The following is an 18,872-nucleotide window of genomic DNA, read 5'->3' on the forward strand; positions in this document are numbered from 1 at the left end:
GATGACGTGGTCCTAACTGCTCAAGCTAACTTCCCAACCCAGTCCTGAAGGAGTTACGGAGTCTATGAACTGATTAAAAGCATGTAAAAGTTATGCCTCTTCTGACTCACCCTCAAATGTTTTACTTGATCTGTTTTAAGAATTCGGGGGGAGGGGGGTATAGCTCAGTGGTAATGCGTGTGCTTAGCATGTACAAGGTTCTGGGTTCAGTCCCCAGTACCTCCATTAAAATAAACAAACAAATAAACAAACCTAATTACCTACCTCCCCCCCAAATGTAATCAAGTAACAAAATTTTTTAAAAATTCAGGGAAAAAGGACTTTTTGCCAGATTTCATTCTGTTACAAGATTAGCATACCAAGCACTTTCTCTTGCTAAAGGGGATGGGGGGAGGGGTTGAGGGAGATGATGTGCCTTCACTCAAGCACAACTATCGTTTCCCGATTGTTCCATCTTTACAAGGAGTCAAGTGCTTACAAAAGCTGGGTTTATCATCTGGTGCTTTCCTCAGGGTAGAAGTGGAGGGAGGTGGTTTAAAAGCACAACTATTTTGCTTCGTACTTTCTTAAAATCAAGCTCTTAAGTAAGAAAAACAGCCCCTTCTCTACATCAACACAGCAGCGCTACACCATCTGATTCACGCCCGCAGCCCCCAAGTTTCTGAATGGTTTTAAATGCTTCCCACCATTGAGAGTATTAGATCACCTCTCAAGAGAAATAACTGCCGCCTAAACCAATCTGTCATCTCTTCCTACAAAGAACAAAATGATAATGTACTTTCCATCTCTTTTTCAACTTAATTTAGCAAGAAAATGAACCCTCACAAATAAACATGCCCCATTCTCCTTTTCAGCAATGAACAGAATAGTTTCCTTGTTTAAAAACCTCAGAATGCTCTTACACAGCTTTTCTTAAAGGGAGGGTTTTGCTTTGTGTCTATTTTTCGAACTAGCCACGTCCAAACTATTCCTTGACAAATCTTCTAGCTCAGAAACCAGAGCCAGGGTGGGGCCGGGAAAGTCCCGGCTGGTATTAGTGTCATCAGCTGAAAGTCTGGGCCGGGAGCACAGTCGTCTCATTCCAGGCCTTGGTGCAGGAGATCTGTTTTGACTTGGACAACTAGATGTGTGTGCCTGTCTATTTCGAGCCGGGGTTCCACACTCCGCAGCAGGCCAAAAGGACTGTTCACTCCAGTGATGCTGGGTACGGTGGACCAGACCCCGAGGGACTGAGGATCCAAGAGCAAGGAGGCCTTCTTGTGTGCTTGGCCTTAACTTATTCTGTCTCCAAACAGATGCAAATAACACAGACTTTCAGGGCACAGGAATGACATGGATGACTGCAAGCAACACAGTCCTCAGGATGCCTGGCCCCCCACCTGTTTCCTCCAGACCTGGGGTTGAACTGCCTCTCCTCCGTGTAGGCTTGATTCTAGCAATGGAAACTGGGATTTAGACAAGCTAATGCCACCCCAGGAATGAGCCGCTTGAGGCCTACACCTGGCCTACCGTGTGACATTCAGACTGCATGGAGGTGGTGGAGAGAGAAAGAAACTCTAGCTTTGTTTGCAGGCCCTCAGCTCTCCCAGACCTGGATGCCAGCATCATGCCCTCGGGGGCATGTGTGTGCTACTGCTCAGTTACCCTCACCACTGACACGGTAATTACTGCTGCTCTAAGGAAGCTCTCCGAGACACCAGCATTGCTGGTACCACCTGTATTACCTAGGTAGGAATCCTCCAGCAAGTTCCACAGTCACCCAGATCATCACTAAGAAGTACTCAAAGGATGTCCTCTAGACTAGCACCGTAAGCATCATCCAGGAACTCGTCAAAAATACAAAATCTTGGCTCTCTCCTGCCAAGACCTCCTGAATCAGAAATTCTGGAGCTGGGGCTCCCCAGCTCACTTCATCCATTCACATTATCCATGTGACTCCTGCACTTAAACATGTATATTTTTTTCTGAGCAAAAATTCTTGGTTACCATTGACTTAATCACCATTTGCTCTTGGGATTACTTTATAAGGGAAAGTAGCAGCAAAGCTTTGAAAATATTAGCAATGACATTATGATATATATGTGTATGTGTATAAAACCAGAGGTTTTAGAGGCCCACAGTCAGAAGATAGAGGCTGTGGTACCCTATACATCACAAAAGACTTACAAAAATGACACTCAGAATCAGAGTTCAGTGATTACCTGCCACATGCATAGGTCAAGTTTATAAGTAGCATTTAAACTACAGGGTGATGCTTCTTTGAGAGCCCTTGGAGTTGGCATTTCCACTGCAAAGTATGGGCCTGCTGATACCTAAAGAAAGAATATTTTCTCCAAGGCCTCCGGATCAAAGACCCACTTACTGTCTTGAAAGTTTAAAGACCTCCATCTGAGAGTTGGCTGGGTTTGGCTGGAGCCTGCAATACGGGTTTAATCCCCAGGGCACTGGTTAACTTGTTTGAAACCAGCATCAAGATTACATCCTCAGCCAGTTCCTGGCATGCCTGCTGTTGGGGCCAAATCTTTGGCCAAGGATGGGTACGTGACTAATATTCCCCATGTTCTAGGATGATCAGTCCCAGGCATCACCCCCATTTCTGGAACAATGAAACCAAGTCTGTGCAACAAAACACAAACCCCACATGTTCTAGTACTTCATGCCATCCCATAATATCACCCTTACAAACTCTAAGTCTGCTTTCCTCTAGGATTTTTGATGATGGCCGCTGTGTTCTGAACTGTCCCTCGGGCAAATTTGAATTTCAGAACAAATGCCATCCGTGCCACTCCACCTGCCAAGAATGCCAAGGAGATGAGCCTTCCAACTGCACCTCCTGTCGAGAAGGTAAGGTTCTCTGGTTGCTCGCTTCTCCTTCCTGTCCTCTCACTGGCATGATTTGGTTTGACTCAGAAGCTTTATCTCTGGGGAACAGGGGGTGAGATGAGACAGCTGTTCATTAAAGAGTATGTATGACCTTGAAGTTCCTACCTGCTGTCAGGACACGAGTCCACAGCGTTGCAGACAGATCCGCCGCCCCTGAGGAGATGAGAGAGAAGCTAAGAGACGCCTTTCCAGAGAAGGAGAAAGAAAGGGCACACAAACACGATGTCAGACATGAGATAGACAGTAAAGTTAAGATCTGCTGAGGTGAAAGTGAAAAGTCAGGAAATGGAGGCAGACACATGGGGTCTTTAAGAGACACAGCACATAGAGGCCATGTCAGGGTCTCTCTCCTCAGCCCGGAGCTATGCCATTTAGCAGCTGTCAGAGCCCTATGGGGACAGAGCCATCTTATCAAAACACAAATACGACCTTTCCGTACCAGCTGTAACAACTCTAGAAGTTTCTGCTGTCATTAAATTATATTTCATGATCTCACAGGTCCTCTGCAGTTTGATCCCTGACTCTTCTTCAGTCTTCCCCACTGTCGCCCCCTATTTTGACTTCATGGGGGATAGATTTGTATTTTATTTCACCTACAGAAAACTTAAAAAATTTGAGCCAAATTGGGAAATTTCAGATAAAAACCCGGGTTCTTGGTTTCTCTTGAAAACTTGGAAGATCTGGCAACACCACTCCATATGGTTGACCGGCGACCATAGGGGCTGCTCGCCATTTTGCCACAGTCCCCACCACTCCCAGCTGTCTCACTGCCCTGAGGCTGTTTAGTTACCAAGATCATTACACATACCTGGTTTTTCCAGTTGGGGAGAACTGCTTAGCTTTATTCTTGCTCACTATAAAACCAAGAAAAATGAAGAATAAATGGAGAGTATCATGCATTTGCAGAAAAGTGAGAGAGAGCACACTTCTTTGTGTAAATTAAAATGATTTCCTGTGTTTCTTCTGGAACAATGTATGTCTGTGTCAAATTTTGCCTCTAGCCTTTTCATTCTCCCTCCTTCCTGATCTGTAAGAGAGGGATCATGGCTGCCTCCCTTTAGGATTATTATGAAAATGAAATGAGGTAAAATAATAAAGCACTTAGAATGGGCAGGGCATATAGGAAGCACTCAATAAATATGAACAATTTTATTATTACCACCACTACCCCTACTGTTATTGTGTGTACCTGCTTTGTCCTGTGGGCATTTCAGTTTCTCCAGCTGTTCAGAACCCACTTGAGATGCTCCCCACTCAGTGTCCACCTGATCCCCTTCTATGCATCCTTGAAGTCTCTATTTCAATGTCATTTCCTCAGTGAAGGCTGCCCTAACCTGTCCAAGCTAAGCGCCCTTCACACAAGCACCCCTGGTGCCCAATCCAGAACTTCCCCTTCACAGGACCCCTCACACTTGGTATCTCTCTCATCCATAAGACTCTGTGCCCTGTAAACACTGTGAATGATTCTACCCATTTTCTGCCAAATCTGGAGCCCTGGCACAGCATCTGGCACATAGAAGGCACACAATGAGTGAGTGAATGAGTGAATGGGTCAGGAGAAAGAACAAGTCAGAAAACCTGGACTCCAGTCTCGGCTTTGTTCCTAATGAACGAGAAGACAGCCAGTCACCTCACCTCTCTAAGTCTCTCCATGTTTGTACAAAAGGGGAGAATGGACAAGATGGCATCTAAATCCCCTTTCACATTTGAAACACACGAAATCTTCATGTATAGTATGCAACTAAGGAGTAGCTGAAATGCTAAACATGTATCTAAAGTGTTCTAAGCATCCTACGGCTACTTGGACCAATCCACACATAATATGCCCTGATTTTTCTTCTGTAATTTCTGTTTCAAAGCCTGTGTTTTACTTGTTATGTTAACAAAAATGTATTGTGACCCTCCTATGTACAAGTGATTATACCCAGGTGCTATGGAAAATGCAACAAATAATAGTACGACACTCACCTTCAAGGAGTTTACCATCTAACAGAGGCTTTGTCCTCATGTATTATAAAGCAGGAAAATATTAGATAAATATTAGATAAAGTATTAGATACATGAGTGGCAGCACCCCTACCAAAGGTCACTACTTCCAGCTGTGGCGAGCAGAGGAGGCTTCCCACAGAGAGGGTACTGTTGACCAAGCTCTGGTCAGCAGAGCTTTCTGCCTATGAAGAATGTGATGTCCCTAGTTCACGAATTAGTGCAGCTAATACATGAGAGAGTGCTAGAGAAGATGGGTGTTGAATTGACGCAGTTCTGTACCCGTGAGCTTTATCAAAAGGGTGCAATTCCTCTGACTAGGGAGTCCTGTCTACACACAGAAGTCTCTTTCATCTGCCTGTAGAAATTTCACCCCTTGCTTAATTGGAATTTTGTTAAATTTAGGTCTGAATCCTTTTGGAAATGCAGATCTCCAGCTCTGTTGGTGAAAATTCACTCTAAACGCTCTCCCAGATATATCTTCCACCCAACTAAACCCAAAGCTAAATTCTACCAGTCATACAACAGCTTCAGTAAGCAAACTGTTGAAGGAAACTTCATAAAAGTTTATTTTCAGCGTCCCTCAGCCTTTCTTTCTTTCATCCTTCCCAGTAATCCTTTTCCCCTCATGCCTTCAACCCTCAGCCTTCCTTTTCTCCTGCAGACATCCAAATGCCTGCACATCAGTCCACCTTCTCTTCTAACAAAATCAACTGCCAAGAAATACTCCAGAAAACAGTCAGTTACTCTTCAGTGTAAACGAAAGCCAATCTGAACCTCGTCTGGAGTCCCCTGCATTTTGACTCTTGTCCTATATTACCACTTGAAAGGTTTTGGCACCTAACAAAAATATTAGCCCTTCTACTTCCAGAACTGTTACGTATCATTACAGTAACTTCAATTCTGAGACTCCAGGCAAGTAGCCAAAAATTTGTGCATGACATTTAATATGAAGTATCCAAATTATCATCCAAGGCTAAGCAAGTTGCCTTACTGTTAAGCTATTAGAAATACGATCAAATCTTGGCATAATCCTGAACCAATCACATGGGGCAAGCTGGCATCTAAGTGACCTCCTTTGGCACAGTCCATGTATTTTAAACAAGACCCTTTAAATTTCTTTCCTTTAAACCCAAGTGATAATACCCAAAGGGGTACAAAAATAAAGCCATATCTGAACAATAAAAATGGAGTTGGAGGACATTTCCTGAACCCATCATCATTCAGTTGTTTGACAAATACGTATCTAGAACTCACCAGACGCCAGGCTGCCCCCAGGCTGCTGGACCCTGAGTTGATATCACGTGAAGGGGTGGAGGATGTGTAGCAACTGCTGGATGGAAGGTAGGATTTTCCCTGCTCTCCCACACATCTTCCTAACTACACGAGAGAAGTCTGATCCTCTGAAAAACAGGCGCTTTCTCGATGAGTCCTGGTGGAAATGGGGTTTTCTAGGGTTCCTCAGCATGCCTGAGAAGAACATAAGCTGGAAGGTTGACCTTTTTCTGGTCTCTTGAGATTCCAGGTTCCATCAAATTGGGGTTTTGTGCTCCACAACGCTGTTCTAAGTCTAACTTGGAGACTGTGAACAATTTTTCTGCCACCTCTTTGGACTCTTGATTTTCTTTGTCTCAAGGAGACCAGCCGACTTCTGGCATGAAATCACCATCAGAAAAATGGTAGCTTTAGAGTCCATAATCCAAGCGTGTGATTTTTAAATTGTATTTGAAATAGGGCTTTAATTAAATACAAACATTAGGTTAAACCTTTTGAAAGTGCCGAGATTACGGGTAAAAAATAGCCAGATGTTGGCCATTGCATATGGTTCAATCCACTATTACACTGACCTTTGGATTTTGCACTTGTAATATGGGGTTCATGCTATCTTTATCCACAAAATCAACAGCCTTGAATCTTGAAGATCACTGGTTCTGGATCTTCGTGTGGTAGATCATGTGATGAGTGAACGCTGGACCCAGTTATTTTGGGTAACACAGATCAGCTGTTCTTCAGAGGCAGGGGCACATGGGAGACCTGATTCAGAGAAGATGGATGCCCTCAGTCCACTCAGCACAAGCAAAAACTCCAGAAAGATAGTGGGTGCAAAGTCTGGGTGCATCTACATTAATCTTGTGTGTGTGTAGTATGTGTATGATTAGAACGGATTAGAATCCTTTCTGATTAATTATGATCATTTATAATCGATTAGAATTGTCCATTCCCTCCAGTAGCAACACTGGGTCCCCTGTAGGAACAAATTCCCGCAGCCTCCTACTGGGGGTACTGCTTATTCTTTCCTGGTAGAGCCCAACGTTGAAAGATGCTCAGGAACCTCCAGGAATTCATGGAAAGGGGCCAAGGAGGTGTGCTTGGTCAAGCACTTCAATAGGCTGTCATTACAGGAATTGGTAGCTGGGCAAAAATTCAGACCTGAGACAGTTAACACAAGCGCGTGATTCTGATCACAGAATTCAAACTCATTCTCAAAGACTGTACTGTCACAGAAACGTGTCTATCATCAAGCCTTTGTTTATTCTAATGGGATCTCTAAAGCCCCCAAGTCTTTGAGCTTCCACAGGTGCCAAAAGGAGCTGGAGGAAAACTTTTCAACTTCCAGTACAAAGATACTGCTCTTTTCATTCAATCCATTCTTATCTTCCTGGTCCCCTAGGAGCAAAAGCACTTGGTCATAACCTTTTTATTTTATTTAAAAAAAAATTCTTATTTTTTATTGAAGTTAGTCCATTTATGATGTTAGTTTCAGGTGTACAGCAAAGCAATTCAGTTATACATATACATACATCTCTACATATTTTAAATAAAATGTCTTCAGTTATGTTATCTACATGGTTAATTCTACACATACTCCTCCCTTTCATTCTCCTCATTTCTATCTGTTTAGATGAGCATGGCCGAGAGCGCTTCCTCTACTGGGGGGAGTGTCGGGAGAGCTGCCCCACAGGTCACTACCCTGCCGACGGGCACACCTGCCAGCCTTGCCCGGACAACTGTGAGCTCTGTCACAGCGCACACATCTGCACACGATGCATGGGTGGCTACTTCCTGGTGCCCACCAACCACAGCTGCCAGAAGTTAGAGTGTGGACAAGGTAAGGCTGCTGTAGGGCCAGTGTCCCAGGAGGTGGCAAGTGGAGCCATACCCCTGAATGTCCCAGAGACCTGAATTGTCCTCCTGGTGTTAGCACTGGTGACTGGGATGACTTTGCGTGACTCTACACGTCAGGTGGGGACAGTGATAGCTGCCCCTCTCTCTTTCCCCACACGCCTTTTCTCTGCCTTTCCTCACTCACAGTCCAGGACAAAGGAATGCAGCTAATCATATGGAAAGTGATCTCGAGTGGACGGCTTGTGGGAAGGGTATAGTGGCGAGAAAACTCAATTAGAATCCAAAAATCCTGGCCAACAATTTTCTCCTTCCCAATGACAAGTTATGAGACACTGGGCAAAATCCATCTAATTTCTCCACACCTTGGTGTCTTCATTTGTGAAAGGGCTCTGTGCTTGCTTGCTGGGAGAAGCCAGTGAGAACCAGCCTACCTAAAATTTCTTGGAAATATTAAAATATTCTGTGAATGGTCTGTGTTATTTTTGTTGCCCAATTCCTTATCTCATACGGGAAGAGGGAGATTTAAAGACAGCACTTAGAGTCTTTGTTCTCGTCCATGTAAATACGCTGCAAGGCTTTCTCTGCTCTGTGTAAGAATTACACCTGGTCCAGTGCTGAAGGAGCTCCAGGATGTTTCTATAATAATTAAGACCACAATCTTTTTTTCTCTTAATGCTTACTAATGTAGTGTAGAATTTTAAACTTTAAGAAAAAGTATTTAGGACAACAGATATAGGGGGAGCCTCATCACTTACATACCCAACTATGTTCCCAGAGACAAAACTTATTTCTTTAACAAATAAAACTTACCAACTTGATTTCAAATGGGCGACACATACATCTTCAAGAATGCTTTTGGGTTTCATAACTGCTCTATAATTTGCTTGAAAATAAGCTACACACCAACATATTTTTATAGCAATTAATGTATCTTCGCTCAGTGAAAATGAAAGTGTGTTTTACTCCTCTTGCTGTGCAGGTGAAGTCCAAGACCCAGACTACGAAGAATGTGTGCCTTGTGAAGAAGGGTGCCTGGCATGCAGCCTGGGTATGTAAGCTTCCTTTTTGCTTAGAGTTGAAACAACTGTGTCCTTTTTCACATATCCTCATCCCGTCATTCCTTCAACAGGGACTCTTGTCGTTGTTGTCATCACTGTCACCATCAACATCCATTAAACAGGCTCACTCCCATGCAAACAGGGTTGCAGTGAAAGATGCTCCTTCTGGAGGCAACGGATAGGTCACTTAATCTTCATGAAACTCAAGTTTAGGATAGGATACTGGTTGTTAGCTAGTTGACAGGATTCCTGCCGCAACCATGTTTCAAGGTGCCTGGGACTCAGCCTCTGCTTAGCTTCTCAAAGTAACAATTCTGAAAGGAATAACAGTGGGAGAGGAATAAACTCAAAGAAATGCATAATGACTCTAATAACTCACTCAGTATATGAAACACAAGAGCTTATCAGGAGTCTGAAAATTTTCCTTTGCAAAAATGACCCTACTGCTTGGAGCCTAAGACAATCCTTTGAGAAGAAAGCAACATGGAGTCAGTAGAGTTTGTAATCCCCAGCATACAATGCAAAGCACTTGCCAGTCTTCCATGTAATTCTCTAGTTCAAATCATTGGCCTCTCCTTTCTGTCCACGCACACCTGGTTCTACTGGGGAGAGGTTAGTGAGACTAGTGTGCACCAAACAGCACCACTGGTTGGACATAAAATGAAAAATGAAGAGGCCACCAAATCCCAAGGCTATATCTTAATGTAAATTTAGGCCAGATATTGAAATAATTAGCACTTGGGTCTACGGATCTTTGATAGGAAACCCAACCTCAATTAAAGATGCATGGGATAATCTCTCTTCATGGAGTTTCCATGAAACCCTAGGACTGGTTAACTTATACTTCCAAAACTTCAATGTGCATACCCACAACACAGGAGACTTGCTAAAATGCAGGTTTTGATTCACGGGTCTAGGGTGGGGCCTGAGAATTTGCATTTCCAACAAACTGCCAGTGAAGCCAAAGCTTCATGAAGGACTCAAATGGTGCCAGGATTAAGTAGACATTTTGCTGACTTTGTCTAATAGAGTTCCTTAATTCTTAAATACTATACATGAGTTATAATTTATCTGATGCCTTCTGAAGGCAATCACCATCCCTCTGCCTTAAATGGAAAGAGATATTTTCTATAATACATTTAACTACAAAACAAGAGTTTTTAGGAACTGGAATACCATTCCCCCATTATCTTCTACTATGAATTGGGGCATATATTACTGGAAACTAAAATACAATAATAGGACACACTTAACAAGGGGATAACATTTATTAGAGTCAGAGATTAAAGGATAAAATACTAATTTTCTGGGGAGCAAAAGTAAATCTAAACATAAGCAATAAGAGTGCCAAGCTTTAAAAGATGAGCAAATTCCAGGGTCTCTTGTGAAGAGACAGGAGGTAGCCTTTCTTGCAGGGAGCAAGATTAAGGGTTTTACTACCTTGGTTTCACTTTTTATCCATTTCAAAACGTATTTGCTATTAGGTTTTACATCCCAGCTAATTTCTGTGGTTTCATTTGGCACATTTGCTATTGTGTGTCATGTGTCCACGCTAACATCTTTGTGCCTCATGGAGGGGGGGGTGTGTCTGTAAAATCTCCAACCTATGATTCTGGCTCTCAGGTTTAAAGGGGTGGATGAATGTGTGTGGCCTCATTCAGGACCGGTGAGAACCTTGGCATAGGGGCAGGCACAGGGACACCATGATCTGCACTGTACCCACCTCTCCCCCAGCAAATGTGGCTAAAGATGAGACTGAGCTGTAGCCCCTGGAAAACGAACTCCATAGCAGACCCCAGCCGTCTGGGGACGCAAAATCCCAAAGAATCAACCTGCAAAAAGACATAAATTATACAGTTGACTGACTCTGTACAAAGTGCTATTGAAATAGCCCATGCTTTAAGAAACTTTAATTGTGTACTATGTGCAGGGTGCTGGCCTCGGCACTGGGGAGTCAAAGGTGGTATGACTGTGATTCTGCTGTTAGGCCCTCTCCACTGCCACAGTGACAGATCTGGAAGCAAATCTCTTATAAATCAACCTGCCCGAGTAGAAACAGGTACATAGCAGTGTGATTACAGGAGAGGATGACTTGGAACATTCTAAATGCTGGTAATTTCTGATTTTAAATTCGAAATGTCTCTTAAAGCCTCTATATGTTTATTTTTGGATTGCCTTGGCTGAAACCAATTATCACCTTACTTCTGAAAACTCTGTTAATCTTTCCAACAGAATTAATTCTCTTTTTCTTTTTTCCCCTTATTTGTGGGCCAGGGATAAGACTTTTTACAGCTGATTTGTGTAATATTTGGTGTGTACACATCTTTCTGCTTAGCCAGTAAACTTCCTGAGAACAAGCTCTGTGATTTAAGCACACTCTGCTCCCACAAGAACTATCAGCAGGCTTGGGATATAGTAAGTGCACAATAAATTTACACATGTCTGTTGAATTGGAGGGTTGCCCAAATTCAAAGCAGAGATGCATGGCTCAGGATACACAGGGATTTAGATATGATGTTTTCTCTAATCAAACATTGTTTATGGGCCTTTTAACAGCATGAAAACAAACAGATAGGATTTTACGTAATACCATTTTGTTCCAAGAGGATTTGATGCCAAATACTTTGTCTCTCTAACCAGTATCTTGAATGGAAATTTTAATTAAGATGAATCTAAGTGTTCTAAATTATATTTCTTCATTAATTGAGAGGGTAAACAAATGGAATTATTGTTACCTAATATTTTAAGGCACCCTTTTTGTTTCAATTTAGGGAGTGTGGTAATAGGTATGATACTTGACTATAACCTAAGATTTGGGGCCCATACCTACATCATCACCATTGACTTAATGACTGATTTTAATCAAACTGCATAAGATCTCTTTCCTTCATTATCTTACCAATAAAATAGAGGTTCATATGCCTTTATCTTGGCTCAGAAATGGATGATGAAAACTGATTAATATTTGCCTACTAACACAGTGACAGTTCTTGGCAGAAAATATATACAAATCTGAAAATTTTAAGTAACTGCAAAAAAAAAAAAAAAGAGGCCATTTAAATTAAGTGCCAAATAAGGGGGTAAATATACATACCAAATGAATTTAGAAAAGGGGAGAACCCCTAGGCATAGAAATGATCAAGGAAGGCTTCCAAGAAAATGGAACTTGAGATAAGCCTTAGTTTCCATGGAGTGTAGACAGAGAAGAGGGCAGGGCTGCACTGTGGAGGGGCTTTGGACCTGGACAATAGCAGGAAAAAGGGCTTGGAGGGAAGAATTTCTGCCATGGATCTTAGGACACTGAGTGTACCAATTTTGCAGAAAAAATAAACATAAGAATATAAATACAAGGGAAAAGGCGAAGAGAAGTTTGGAGAAGTGGTTGCAAATCGTAACTTGAATTCTGGACTCATGAGTTTAAAAGTTCTCTGTAGCTAAAAGGGAATAATTGAAGGTTCTTATAGAAAAAAAGTGTTTCTGGAAGAGTTGTTTTAAAATTTGGTAACTATGTTAACTGTGTTCCGGGTAACTGAAAGGCAGCGAGGTTGTAGGCAGGGAAACCAGCTAGAAGACTCTTTCAGAAACACTGGTATGAAGAAACAGGAGCCTGATCTAAGGTAAGAGCCAGGAAGTTATAAAGAAAGACAGGTTTTTAAAATCACAGAAACAAATGGCCCTTAAGCCTAAGAAAAGATGCTTAACTGCTCATCACATGGGGAATGCAAATTAAAACTACTGCAACATATTATATCTCACCTATCAGATTGGCAAAATTTCAAAAGCTTACAACATACTGTACGGCAAGGCTGTAAGAAACCAAACACTCGTATTTATTACTGATGGGAAGACAAAGTGGTACAACCACTGTGGAAGGAAACTTGGTGCGATACAACACAGTTTCATATACATTTATCCTCCGACCTGACGACACCCCTCTAGGAATTTATCCTGAGGATATGCATTCACAAATTCAAAACAGCATATTTACAATGTTACTCTTTGTGGCATTATTTGTGGTGTAAACTATTTTAAACAGCCCAGATGCCTTTTTGTGAAAGAAACTCACTGAATCAACTAAGGTACACTTACAGAATGGAGTACAGTGCAGCCATAAAACAGCAAAGGTCTATAGGAACTGACAGTGATTTTATGATACACCATTAAGCAGAAGGCAAGGTGCAAAAAACATGTACACTGTATGCTACCTTTTTGGTAAGAAAAGATAGTGAAATAAAATATACGTGTGTATATATACATTTTTACTTATGTTTAAGTAAGAAACACAGAAAAGATAAATCAGAAACTAATTTAAATGCTTACCTGTAGAAAAAAAGGTCAAGGGAATGGGAGTGAGACTTCTCAAGATACAACTTTTTACATAGTTTTGATCTGAATCATGAAAGTAGGTTACATATTCTTAACAAATGACGCAGTAATTAGTGTGAATGGGATCCCACTGGCCAATATGGGACAATTTAAGCATCAAAAAAATGATGATAATTACAATTAAATTAATAAAAATAATTCATGCCTCAAGAATGGTATTTAAAGAAGAGAGAAAGGAAGAGAGGAGAATAACAGAATAAAGGAGAAAGCTCTTCTTTATAGGAAAATGTCACCTGGTATACGGGCCAGGAAATAATTATAAAATCATCATTTCTCATCCCCTAGTGTATGGACTCAAGGGAGAACCATCAGTGGATGCTAAAATCATCAGGTGAAAAATTGTTCAGGAACAGGATAATCACACAGACTCAAAATATTTCCATAATCACTAGTTAATTACAACGGAGAGTTTTGCTGGTTACCAACTTAACCAAGTTAGCACCACCATGATTAGTTCCATACAACCTGACATCACGTGTTTCCTGATGTGATACATTAACAAGTATACAACCTCACCTAGTAGCCTCAACAAAAGTGCTGGACCAACCATTCTCAACTGGAGGTGACTATGACCTCAGGGGACATTTGTCAGTGTTTTGGGACATTTTAGATCCTCACGATTGGGGAGCTGTTACTTACACCTTGTGGGCAGAGGCCAAGGATGTTCCTGGACATTCTGTATAACACACAGGACAGCCCCATACAACAAAGAATTATCCAGCCCAAAATGTTAATGCGGAGGTTGAAAATCCTTATTTGGCCTGAAGGTAACTATAAGATAAATTCAGAATACAGGATATCTATAAGATAACTGACCTGTACTCTTAAAAACAATTCAATGTAATTTTAGAAAATTAAGTAAGGGAGTTAAGTAAAAGAGAATAAGGAGATAAACTAACCAAGAAAATGGATAGATATTTATTAGACTCTGGATTTTTTTTAAGCTATAAAAGATACTTTGGGAACAGTAGGAATACCTGAATGTAATTGGATAATACTACTGAATTACTGTTGTCTCGAATGTGGCAATTGTGTTGTACTAAGTAGGAGTAGGTCTTTTGCTTAGAAGGTGCATGAAAAAGTATATAGGGATGAAATGTCATGATGTCTACAACTTATTTTCAAATGGTTCGGCAGAAAAAAGAATCTAGGTGAAGCACACAAAGTTGTTCATTGTACTACTTCAGGCTTTTTGTAGGTTAAAAGAAATTTTTTTTAAGTTGGAGGGAAAAAACTTTGTGCTCTGTCAGCCAAGAGGGCCCAGAAGAAACACCCCAATAGCAATAAGCACACCTAGTGCCCAGATCTTGATTCCTAATACCATTCTCCAATAAAGATACCAAGGCTCCTTGGAGAACTGACTGATGCTGGAACCAGGACAGGAAATATACAAGATGAGCTGCAGCATCTTGTAGTGACAGAAAGTTAAGAGTGTTCAAAGAAAAACAATCCACAGTGATGGAGGTACAGCAAGGGGACACAGGAGACAAAAGAAAGTGCTCCCAACAGCCAGAGCAGGAACAAATACGAGCAACAATATAAAGAAAACAGCATTGTCTTGTAACCCGAAGTACAAAATAAAAATCCATGAATTCATACAGATATAAATAAATGGCTGGATAAATACATAAATAGGGGAGAGGAGACAAATCTTTGGTGCAAAATAATTCCAGATAACTTATTCAGCACTCTTCCCTCCAGGAAGTGGAGCGTAACTCCCTACTCCTTAGTGTAGGCTGCACATGGTGACTTCCTCCCCAGAGTACTGTATGAAAGGTAGGAAGAGAGAACCTCACCGTGGAAAAACCTGACAAGCACTACCAGGCAACATCGACAGTGACAGATCATATTTATGGCATGAATCCTTGATATCATGGTATCAGGATGGCACTTTGCCTCTATGGTCTTCCACCCCCAACCCATAACCCCCATCTAACCATGAAAAAAACATCAGAAATTCCAATAGAGAGATATATTATAAAATATCTCAAAACTAAACAAGCCAAGTCCGAGAAACTGTCACAGTCAAGAGGAGCCGAAGGGAACATGAGAGCTAAGTATAGTGTGGCATCCTAGGTGGGATAGTGGACAGGAGAAAGACAATAGGTAAGATCTAGAGAAATCTGAATCCATTATGGACTTCAGTTCATAACGATCACATCTCCATAATAATAAGGGGCATGAGGGAGCTATGTGAGGTGTTGGAAACGTCCTGTATCTTGATTAACTGGGGTAATCACATGACTGTGGACTGGTCAAAATTCATAGAACTGCACACCTACAAAGCGCAAATGATACACTGTGAAAACTATATTTCAATAAATCTGACTTTTAAAAGATATAATGTTACAATGGACCTACCAATGCCCCTCTTTCCCATCACTACGTAAAACCATAACAGTAACCTAATTGCTAGCACTTTTTGAACATTTACTCATGTTATTACTTCACTTAACTCTAAGAAGTAAACATAATTATTGTTCTCATGTTTTGGATGAAGAAATTAAGCTCAGAACAGTGCAGCAACTTACATAAGGTAAGGAGACTGGTTAAGCATTAGGACCAGGACTGGATTCTGGATAGCCCAAGACCAATGCCCATGTGTCTTACGACTATTCTATCCACACACCTGATGTTCTTCTCTTCTAATTCTACAGCAAAGAGTATCATGCTTTATGAATAATAAGAAGGTAAAAGAAAGCCTCATATCTGCCCCTCTCCTCAGCTCTACACACCACAGCTATTGTACTTTGGCTACAACTTCATGCCCAGATGACATAACTGAATTTACCCAAGAGAAAAGCTGTTCCTAATAGCCATGCAAATCGATCTAGGGTCACTGCTCACCTGAAATATGCATCTTGAACTGCCCTTCCCCAGCCTTTAGGATCTGTATCTAGAATGTTCTGAGATGGGGCAGAGCAGATAGGGACATCTCTGTAGCAGCTGTACGGAGAGTAGGTGGGCACATTTTCAGCTACCCCGGGACTCCTCGCTGCCACTTTGCCTGCCTTCAGTTTCATTCACTTTCATAGGAACTCTTTTGCTTTCTGGAAAGTGGATCCCATCATAAGGGTATGACTGGCAAGAGACACTTCTCTTTTTTCCATGTGAATATGAGGTGAGCTCTCTCCACCCTGACCCATGTTATTAAATTCAAGCTTCAGATTCAGGAATTAGAGAACCAACCTCATTTACTTTTGCTTCTCTATTTTCTATTAAGGAATGAGATCTTGCTTACAGAAGGAAAAATACCAAGACATCTGAGACATCAAGTTCCTATTTTAGTTTTCCAACAGAGCAGACATACAGGGTTTTTCCAATCAAATCTGGTAGTCACAGATCACTATTTTATTTTTATCCAGCTCTCCCTTTGGACCTCTTCCACAAACTTTCAGGGGAACAAGAACAGTCTCAAACAGTTTCAGTGCCTCCCAAATCAAAGGCACTGCAGAATAAAATGTATACTAGCCTGGTGTCTCCTTTAAATTAGAAAGAAGTTGCTGATTGTGAAAGTGAAACCTGACATTCATAAAGGAACTTCCGGTGACCTACTGCATCACTCACTGTCCAGCCAACCTTAGTGCATGACCCAGGTGGCTCGCCACCATTGTTTCCACAGACAGATGGGGAAGGGCAGTTCAAGATGCATATTTTTCATTTATTAGAGCCTCCCTCTCCCCTCATTTTCTAAATGATACCATATTTCAAAGGTGGGGGGTTAGAAGGAAAGAAACTTTAAGAAAAGAGAGCACAGTGTTGGAAGAATTTGCAGACAAAATTTGCAGTTCCGTGGTCCCTTATTTATCCTGGCTTTCTAGATTAATTCACTTAGCAAGTATTTATTGCATACTTCTCTGCTTTCTGCTTTCCCATCATTTCTTCCACCAATGACAGGACTGTATAACCTAATGTTCATCTAGCATCTTCACTCGCCAGGCACTCTGCTAAACACTTAACGGAGATGAGTGCTTTCTCAGCTATAATCCAGTGACTTTAACAGATGGAGAAACTGAGGATCAGAGAAGTGTTGAAACTTGATCAATTTTATGCATCTGGGAAGTGACAGAGGGATTAAGCTGTCAATTTCAAGCAATCTTGTGCATAACTTCACTCTTTTCATAGAGGAAATAGTTGGCTGTGAAGCTCTTTGTCCTCAGTATGCACTATGATACGGTTGTGCTGTGATAACAGACAACCCTCAGATTTCAAGAACTTAAAACAACAAAGATTTGTTTCTCACTCATGCCACCTTTCCATTGTGGGTCAGCTGAGAACTCTGCTCTGTGTGGTCCTCAGTCCAGGACCCAGGTTGATGGAGCAGCTATTACCTTGTTGTAGCAGAAGCAAAGTACACTGGCTCTTAAAGGTTTCCCCAGGATGGACACTTGCTCACATACCTTTTGGCCAAAGCAAGTCATACGGTTCTGCCAGCGATCACAGAATGAGGAAACGCAAACTTGCCGTGTGCCTGCAAAAGAGAGAGAAACTAATGCTGTGAACACCCTAAAGACATTTTCACGTGGTAACGACTGAGACTGTCCCTGGCATACACTGAGGTTTGACCTTGTAAGTTTGTACATGAACTAGCCCCAAACACACACCCACTGTGTTTTGCTGATTTCTCTTTTCTGCTGCTCAGATCTTATCCAGTACCTTACCTTGGCAGTGTCTGCCTTTCTCCTTCTCTCCAAAAAACTCTTCTGAAGAAGTTGCTATTTTTTTCCCCCAACTGATGGAGTTTCTCAAAGTATTCTGCTATCTCCCTTCTCTGATCCCTTGGCAACAGAAGAGTCAAAAGAGGACCAGTAATAAATGACATGATAGGTAAACTGTCAGCTGAACGGACTTTGATCTTTCTTGACCCTGCTCTTTCAAATCCGTGTTGTGAGAATAATAATACGGTGCTATCTCTTGCCTTTATCTGCAGCCCAAGAAATGTGCCCACATGAGACCAGTCTTGGGAATTTGGACAACTTTTTCTCTAACTGTTTTAGAATTTAGTTCAAGAAATATTTACTGAGCATCTCTATCAGGCTAAGCCTGGGACAGTCGAGTGAATAAACATGTTCTCTGCTCTCATAGGGCTCCCGAGGGAATGGAAAGGTGGTGATTCTCAGCCCTGGGTGCACGTGAAACTCACCCAGGGGGATGGGGAAATGCAGCACTGGGACCCACTTTCAAGGTTTCTGATTTAATTGGTCTGGGGTGAGGGGTAGGCATGAGTATTTTTACAAAACTCTCTGACTGAGTCTAATGTCCAAGCAGAGTTGATTAACGACAGGTATATAAGCAGATAACTTCAACACCGTACTTCAAATACTTTGTTGAGGATGGAAACTGAAGCAGAGGCAGACAGGTTGTATCACAGGAATTACAACTTACTGTCCATTCCATATGAGATGCTCAGCTAGGTAAGAACATGATTCATGA

At 41.7% G+C, this 18,872-nt stretch overlaps 1 protein-coding gene and 1 long non-coding RNA gene across 2 annotated transcripts in view; one reads left to right on the forward strand and one right to left on the reverse strand.

Moving 5' to 3' along the window:
* Nucleotides 1-18,872, forward strand: part of PCSK5 (proprotein convertase subtilisin/kexin type 5) — a 413,695-nt gene that overhangs the window by 323,161 nt on the left and 71,662 nt on the right. The window contains exons 22-24 of the mRNA XM_031449902.2: nucleotides 2,708-2,844; nucleotides 7,772-7,978; nucleotides 8,975-9,043. Of these exons, the coding sequence (XP_031305762.1) occupies nucleotides 2,708-2,844; nucleotides 7,772-7,978; nucleotides 8,975-9,043 (413 nt within the window). The remainder of the gene's footprint in view (nucleotides 1-2,707; nucleotides 2,845-7,771; nucleotides 7,979-8,974; nucleotides 9,044-18,872) is intronic.
* Nucleotides 9,037-18,872, reverse strand: part of LOC105087404 (uncharacterized) — a 99,801-nt gene continuing 89,965 nt past the window's right edge. Inside the window, exons 17-19 of the long non-coding RNA XR_010382687.1 lie at nucleotides 17,840-17,910; nucleotides 10,777-10,885; nucleotides 9,037-9,367 (exon numbers count right to left, since the gene is read on the reverse strand). This is a non-coding gene — a long non-coding RNA (uncharacterized LOC105087404). The remainder of the gene's footprint in view (nucleotides 9,368-10,776; nucleotides 10,886-17,839; nucleotides 17,911-18,872) is intronic.

This window comes from Camelus dromedarius, chromosome 10 (genome assembly GCF_036321535.1).
Source record: "Camelus dromedarius isolate mCamDro1 chromosome 10, mCamDro1.pat, whole genome shotgun sequence".
NCBI lineage: Eukaryota > Metazoa > Chordata > Mammalia > Artiodactyla > Camelidae > Camelus > Camelus dromedarius.